Source organism: Parastagonospora nodorum (assembly GCF_000146915.1).
Source record: "Parastagonospora nodorum SN15 chromosome Unknown scaffold_9, whole genome shotgun sequence".
In the NCBI taxonomy this organism is placed as follows: domain Eukaryota; kingdom Fungi; phylum Ascomycota; class Dothideomycetes; order Pleosporales; family Phaeosphaeriaceae; genus Parastagonospora; species Parastagonospora nodorum.
The window spans coordinates 707,198-715,117 of NW_001884557.1; the positions used below are offsets into that span (position 1 = coordinate 707,198).

The following is a 7,920-nucleotide window of genomic DNA, read 5'->3' on the forward strand; positions in this document are numbered from 1 at the left end:
GTGGTGAAGGAGCGACACGACTCGGCATTCATCAATGTCCATGGGCTGTCAAAAATGGTCAAGGGATTGATCCCGTGGGACACCAAACGGGCCTTGGAGAAGTTGGAGGAGTTGAGAGCGAGGGGTGTAGGCTACCCTGTCGTCCAAACCGATACCGAATAAACCAATGCCTACCTGCCAACCCCACCAAACAACTTCTTATTCTTCTTCATCAGCGCCGCCAACTTCTTCTCCAACACCTCATGTTCCCTTTTTGCCGCATGCATCGCCCTTTCCGCCTCTTCCATACTCATCACGCTCCCGCGTCCATACCGACTCCCGTCAAACCCTTCGATCGCACTCATCAAGCCCTCCATATTCAACCCACCACCAACGGCGCCACCTCGACCAATAGTAATGTTGCCATTGGAGTCCAAGCCAAACTCCTGACTTGATTCGAAACCCAGACCAGCGCCGACGAGCGCTTCCAGGCCTTGGACGAAGACGCCGCCGAGGAGGTCCGCGGCCATCATGCCCATGCCGTCGATTTCGGTGCTGCCGACTGCGCCACCTTCGACGACGGCTTTGGCTGCTTTGGCGAATTTGCCCACGTTGACGGAGATATTGGCTGTACCTGCGCCTGGTGGACCGCCTACAGCCGCCATCTCAGGGCGAGGCTGGTTCGGGGGCGGATTGTCGGTTTTGGGGAGAACGAAATGGTTGAGGTATGAGCCAGCGTCTGCCGGGGTTTGTGGCTGTGGCGGAGGAGGGGGTTGCTGGGATTCTTGTTGTTGTTGGACTGGAGGCAAGGGCAGGCGTTCAGCTTGACGGGCAGCTTCGCGAGCTGCTTCGTTGAGGATAGACTGGGCGTCTAATCTGGGCATTTGCTGGGTGTTGTTGTTGCCAAGCTTCTTGCCGGCTTCCTTGAGTGCTGTAGCAATGGCAGGTAATACGTCTTTATTCTGCGAGGTAGCAGCATTGTGGGAATGTGGGTAAGATGGATGCTTGCGAGGATGGAAGCGCGCGTGTCCACGCAACTCCTCAATCTGTCGCTCGAGTTGGAGAGCCTTCTCCTCTAGCTCTTCGCTCAGACCCCAAAAGAACTTCCCATTTGGTGTTATGAGGGTTCTTGAATCGGACCTATCATCGTGACCATTGAGACGCACAGGCTTCTTCTTCGCAAGTGCCTCGAGATCTGCTTCTGAAAAGTGGATCTTCAGATCCGGGGGTCCAGATACGCTACTAGCTGGGGTAGTTCGAGATGCATGAGTGAGCGACGAAGAAAGTGGCTTGAAGAACTCGAGGGTTGATGCAAGAAGCTCGCCTGTCTTTTGTAGATCGACCATGATGGACTGTGCTGTGCACTCCCTCCTCTCTTTCGAATCAGGGAAATGCTCCGGGTCTGGTGTTGCGGTGGCAGAAGTCTTGGGCGAGGGTGCTGGTCTTGCTGCGACCACAGGCGCGGGTGCATCTGAGTAGACTTCTTCGACCATTGCGGGCTTTGGGGATGCAGGTTGACTCTTGGTGAGTGACTTAGGTATGGTCGTTGGTTTTTTAGTCTTCTTCTTGCGCCCAATAATCGGCGCTTGTATCACTTCGACATCCGACTTATTCTCCTCAATAGCCATCTCTTCCTCTATTTGCTTCTTCCGTTCTTGTCGGTCTTTCTTAGCTTGTGATTTGGTCTTCTTGCGCACCGGTGCTGTTCCCACCTTCCCACCAATAGGTGGCGGGGAGTTGGCTCTTGAAAAAGATGTCGACGTGACCGATGCTGTATCAGACATCATCTCGCTGATTGGTGTACCAGGCAGATTCATAGATGCGATACTAGCCTGTCTAGATCGTAGTTTGTCGACCGTCGAGATTTGAGGTAATGGCGGTGCAGAGGCCGCAGACAAAGGTGGAGGGTTCTCGGTTTTTGGTGTTGGAACGACACGTAAAGTCCTCGGTGCCACGGTTCGCTTGATGGGCGATCCAGTGGCCGCGGCAGCGGGACTTGCGGGGACAGATGTTGTTGAAGTTACAGGCGTCGCGCGAGTACTCTTGACCTGAGCGTCGGCCTTCTGTGAGCTCGTCGCTGGAGACTGTTCGCCTGCGGGACTCTGACTTGCTGCTGTTATATCTAGTTTCCCTGGTGGCTGCCGCTTGGTAGAGGCGACAGGAGTCGCGAATGGAGCGGTTGTGGGTTCCTTGCTCTCTACTGCAGATGCCTTTGCAGTCTTCTTCTGGGGACTAGTGTCCTGGCTAGAAGCATTCTTCTTAGGCGCTTTCCCTTTTACCGACTCTTTCCCTGGTGTTTCTGGGGTCGGCTTCTTTTCTTCTGCCTTTGGCTGTTGCTTCTTCTGAATGGGAGTGACTTCTACGGCCTTGGGCGTGGGCACACCAACGGTTGGCGTCTTTACCGTGCTTGCTTTGCCCGTCACTTTGGTTGGAGTCTCTGGTGTCGCTTTGACCTGGGTCGTAATCGCTGGGGGGGCTTCTACTGGCTGTTTCGTTTTCTTGTTCTTGGCTGGCGTGACAGGCACGACGGGGACCGCGGGCGTGATAGTAGACGAAGTAGTTCTGGACATGGGTCGTGAACTCGGACGGGACTTCGATTCTTCAACTATAGCTCGGGGAATTGCAGTAGCGGAGAAACCCGGTGGTATCGTCGGGGTTGCTCGCCGCGACTGTGTGAAGAAGTGGCTGCTCATAGGTGTGCTGGGTATGCTACGCGGTGGCTCAAGTTCAGGTTCCGTGTCGTTGACAAGGGCATCGACGTTGAACGAAGCTTGCTCTTCGGCGCTGAAAGTCGCATCATCTGTACACAGCTGTCAGCTTAATCGTTTTTATACATTAATTTGAACAATGATTGTGCAATTTTCACGACAACAACTACAACGGTCGCCAGACGGTTTTTAGCAAAGAGTTGCCAGTCATGTTTAATATACATCAAAGTGCAAAGGTATATCTCCGATCGGCTTCGTCACTAGAAGGGAACAAGAAGTGTTTGAAGAAGCCATCTCTCTATTAGAAAGTAAGCATGCCGTTCTAAACGCGGCAAGGGGGGTGATTACGTACATGCGATGGCCATGACGAAGACGACGAGAGAAGCTGACCTAGACGTCTGGCAAAGCAGCATGACTCCCGCCCAGTATAATGAAGAAAAGAAAACATGATTATGATGGTGGTATGATGCCATGTCGACGTGCCCAATCCAGCACTGTGTGACGGCAACCAGCCCATTCGTGAACGCCAGGCATCTCAGTGTCGTCCACTGATTCGTGTGCCGATGCAGTTGTATAAAAATCCAAAACGCCATGCAGCCATCGATGAAGGAAACGTAGTAAGACAATATGCCTGCGCACATGGCCGACAAATATGTGAAGAAAGGAAGAAATACTACCACCGTCCGGCACCGTTGTAGTTGTTGTTTGCATAGAGGGAGGAGAAGCCGCCTTGACCTTGGCCGTACATACCCTGTCCAGCCATACCACCTTGATGGAGCCTCGCCTGCAAGATACTCGGGTCTTGGACATCTGCTAGGCCACCGCCTCCAGAAGAGGAAGTGTTAGCATGCCTGTGTTTTTTGCCCTTCTTCTTGGATTTCTGCGAACCAGAATCCTGGTAAGCGCCAGGCGAGGGACCATAAGGGAATGGCATTAGGCCAGGGGCAGGGGCAGGCGTTGAGTTTGCGGAGTGTTGATTAAGAAAAGAAGGAAACATTGACTCACGCTTTCCATCAGCTACCCTCGAAGCACCGTCCATGTTCCTGCTTCGAAGCAAGTCTTGGTACATTGTGTCGCCGTTGTTTCTACCAGCAGCGTTTGCGCCATAGCCAAGACCGCCGGTTGCAAATCCATGGCCTTGGCCGAACATGCTGGTCCCACCAACAGGTGGTGTTCCGGTAGGCTTCAGTCCTGGAGGTGGCCCCTGCACATTGGCGAAGAACTGACCGCCCAGAGCTTGGTGCTGGGGAATCTGGCCGAAGTGGTTTGCGTTCTTGGGCATCATAGAATTTTGCTGACTCATCAGCTTCTGGTTCGCAACGGGCTGTACATTTGCGGAGGCGGACGCGCTGTCGTTTGCAAAGCTAAAGCGGGATGTCTGACGAGTGTGGCCTGGTGCGTTGGTGGTTAGACCGTGCTGCTGATTCTGAAGACTTTGCGAAGCGGCTAGAGGACCAGTGGGCTGTTGGTTTGACTTAAAGTTGGAAAGAAGCAGCTGTTGCTGTTGTTGAGTCGTCAAGCCCCGATTGCTGAGTCCGAGGCTGCTAAAGTCCTCCGTCAACGCATTGGTCTGTCCGAAAAGGCTGCCCGCGAAGCCTTGTTGTCCAGGGGGCGCGATTGCGTGGTGGTTCAAATGACCTGCACTGTTGTCGATACCGTCTTCTGGCTCGCCACCAAGCTGTAAGCTACCGCCAGCAGTCGCTTCATTGTCCTCGCGTTCTGGAGCGAGCGCTGATTGCGAGGGTACCTTGACTTCTGTTTCTGCCTCTCCATGAAGGGCCAGCTCGTTCTCCTTTTCCCTCATAGCGCGGCGCCTAGCCCCGCCATGTGGGTCTAGCAGTGACGGAAACTCAGTGATGGCCTTGAGCTCTTCCTCTGTGAACGCAGCACTGTTGAAGACGAAATTTGAAATCAGGCGAGCAGATGGTCTTCAGAAAGACTGCCTAGCCACGTTGTCGGAACCAGCCACTCCTCGGAGAGTTGGTGCCTGGAGCTGGTGAACGTTGAGGACTCGCAGACTTTGAGGTTGGTGCAGACTTCTCCTTCTCCTTCTCCCTCTCCTCTTTCTTTTCCTTCTCTTTACCCTTCTTCTTTGGTGTTTCTTCTGCCTTCGCAGCTTTCGCGACCTGTGCGGGAATGGCATTGGTGACTAATGGACTCGGATTTGATGCAATGGTGGAGCGGCTTGACCCGCCGTTCAAGCACTGCTTTGTTCCCCCAGCTTGCAGTGGCTGGTAGACCCGGCGCATCGTGCGAGGAACTCGAGGTGTCGTTGCTGGGTTGCCGGCTCATCGGTGCAGCAGCAGCGGCAACAGGAGGTCCAGGATGTGCCGGAGGTGCTGCACGAGAGGTGTTGGATTGAGACGGCTGTTGTGTCTGGATCGAGTTCATCATCGATAGATCTTGGCGTGTGAAGCTGTCGTTGTCTTCACCGGGTTCGTGTAGGAACATGCAGTTACGGTTGTTACATTGCTCGCCGCGGAGATAGGCCGAACAATATTTCGTCGTGCCATACTGGGCACTGTGTCACAATGTCAGTATATACACGGCAGACTTGCACAGGAGCACTGACCGTAGTTGCCTGTCGCCATTGGAAGAGCCGTCAACGGCTTTGATACATTGCTCGGCATCTTCCTTACGAGCGAATGTCACGTAGACACCCACCGACTGTTGATGTTGCGCATTCTCCCTAGCCTTGCTAACGACAATCTTAATGATCTTGCCATACTGTCCAAAGTACTCGGGGCCGCGTAGCGTGTCGAGTAGGCGGTCTTCGCGGATCGTTGGTGTGAGTCCAGTCACGTAGACGAGGTTCTTCTGGACGACGCGCAGGCCGGCAAGATGCTTGCGACTAAGAGAGTCGGCTTCAGCCTTCTGCGCCTCCTTTTGCCGTATCTGGGCGTTCTTCTTGGCTTTCTGCGCAATCTGCTGCTTGTGTCTGGCCATCCTAATCCATGTTAGAGGTGTTCAGGGCGGGAAGGTGCAGGGGGACCCACTCTTCTGGTGAGATGGTCTTCCACTCAATGGTGGAGTCATCGTACGGCCGACGGCAGGCGGGACACAGGCCGTTCATCGTGGTCTTGATGTTGTTGTAGCAGAATTGGCATATCTGGTCGCGGCGTCAGTACAGCATTTCGAGATGGCTTCGCTGGGCTGGTGGTGCAGATGGACGTACTTGATAGCCACAGGGACAGGGCCGGAAGTTCCTATCTGAGAGATCGAACTCCTCAACACATAGTGGGCAGCATTCCTCCTCTTCATCGTCGACAAACTGATCTGTGTTGTAGGCGGGACATGGTGGTGGTGGAGGATGTGGTGTGCGTGTTCGAGCGTGTCGGTGGCGCTCGCGCGAAGAGGGGCGAGTGTCGCGGTGAAGGTGTTGTTGGCGTATACGCGGGGACGCAGCAAGGAAAGGAGGACAAGCTCAAACAAACGCCTGCTGAAATAGAGTGGAGCAGAAAGGGATGCACTGGTGGTGATGGGGGTAGAGTTCTGCACCTGCGCACCCATCCCGACTAGGGTTGCGCTTATGTAACTAGCGCATACATGAGATGGGCAGTGGCTGCTCGGCGTCGACGACATCATCACCACCGGTCGCCCTCACCTGCTGCACGCGCAGTCTTTCACCCTCTCCACTCCTACAATGGCTATGCGGCTAGCTGTGGCCCGGCCATTGGGCGCCGTCGCGCGCTCCACGAGCTGCACCCGCGCTGCAGCCCGCACCTTTGCCTCGACGGCACTCCGGGCGAAAGAAGTTGCAGGCGAGAGCAAGGAGACGCCAAACATGCGGGTGCGCTAGGAAAATACAGCTGTAGTGATTCTGTCTGATCTGACTTTGTGCCAGTATGCCCCGCGCGACGCCCAAGGAAAGCTCAAGGCCGCCATTGTCAACCCGGCAGACAAATATAAAGAGAAGGGCGAGGCGCTGCACAAGTACGGACAGTACCTCATGTCATGCTTGCCCAAGTACATCCAGCAGTATGTAATCCCGAGCCACATACACGATGATGGCTGATCAGAGACAGGTTCTCGGTCTGGAAGGACGAATTGACCATCTACATTCCTCCTGCGGGTGTCATTCCCACTTTCACCTTCCTCAAGTACCACACTGCAGCCGAGTACACTCAGATTTCCGACATCACAGCCGTAGACTACCCCACCAAGGATCAGCGCTTCGAGGTCGTCTACAACATGCTCAGCATCCGCCACAACTCACGCTTGAGGGTCAAGACATATGCAGATGAGGCGACGCCAGTACCCAGTCTGTGCGATCTCTATGACGGCGCCAACTGGTATGAGCGCGAAGTGTACGACCTTTTCGGTGTCTTCTTCGTTGGCCACCCCGATCTGAGGCGCATCATGACCGATTACGGCTTCGACGGGCACCCACTGCGAAAGGATTTCCCCATGACCGGTTACACTGAGATCAGATACGATGAGGAGAAGAAGCGAATCGTTGTGGAGCCTCTGGAGATGACCCAGGCTTTCAGGAACTTCCGTGGCGGTTCATCAGCTTGGGAGCAGGTCGGTCCCGGAGACGACCTCAAGCCTGAATCCGTGAGTACTCTTCATTGCAGTATCATCCTTTGCGATTGGCCATCTGACACATGTGTAGTTCAAACTACCGACACCAAAGCCGGAGCCACCGAAGGAGGGCGAGCAGAAGAAATAGATCATCTAGACCGATTGAAGTGTATATATCTGCGATCAATGTACCAGTACGACATTTTGTTGTCCAAGAAGCTTTCCGAGTTTGTGTTCCGCTCACCTTCCAAGATACAGCAGCTTATCGCCTACGACCGGAAAGCGACCAGGGTGCTTGAAGGTACACACATAGCGTCAACAACATCACAATCGAGGCCTAGCAATACTGCCTACCTTTGGGCTATCCGACACCCCTGTTTACTTTCCGCGGTAGCATCATGAAAGCCCGGCATGCGTTATGTTACGCCGGTCGGGCATGGTAGCGATACAGCTTCGCAGGGAATGACTTTCTCCCTTCGGTCCGAATGTCCCGGTCCGAACGTTCCGATCCTGTCGAAGCAGCCGCCGGTGCAGGCAAAGAGCTTGAAATCATGATCAAGGCACCATTCGCCAACTGCAGTGATTGATGGAAGTGCCTAGCATGTCGCTGAAGCAAGGCAAGCCCGCCTTACAGATCGTTATATCCCGAGGTCGTTGTTCACTGTAGTCGCACAAGGTTAGCGCATACTCCAGAGTTTAGCTGATTATC

General features: G+C 54.3%; 2 protein-coding genes across 2 annotated transcripts; one reads left to right on the forward strand and one right to left on the reverse strand.

Moving 5' to 3' along the window:
* Positions 1-170: 170 nt before the first annotated feature.
* SNOG_06382 (hypothetical protein) lies at positions 171-6,197 on the reverse strand (the record flags this gene model as incomplete). Its single annotated transcript, XM_001796702.1, has 7 exons — positions 171-2,789; positions 3,040-3,181; positions 3,362-4,576; positions 4,707-4,918; positions 5,256-5,625; positions 5,684-5,796; positions 5,922-6,197. 7 exons carry the CDS (start codon positions 6,195-6,197, stop codon positions 171-173), a joined length of 4,947 nt encoding a protein of 1,648 aa, XP_001796754.1.
* Positions 6,198-6,330: 133 nt separating this feature from the next.
* On the forward strand, positions 6,331-7,359 carry SNOG_06383 (hypothetical protein; the record flags this gene model as incomplete). Its single annotated transcript, XM_001796703.1, has 4 exons — positions 6,331-6,477; positions 6,532-6,665; positions 6,713-7,244; positions 7,324-7,359. The coding sequence occupies 4 exons, from the start codon at positions 6,331-6,333 to the stop codon at positions 7,357-7,359; spliced, it is 849 nt and encodes a 282-aa protein (XP_001796755.1).
* Between the last annotated feature and the right edge of the window lie 561 nt (positions 7,360-7,920).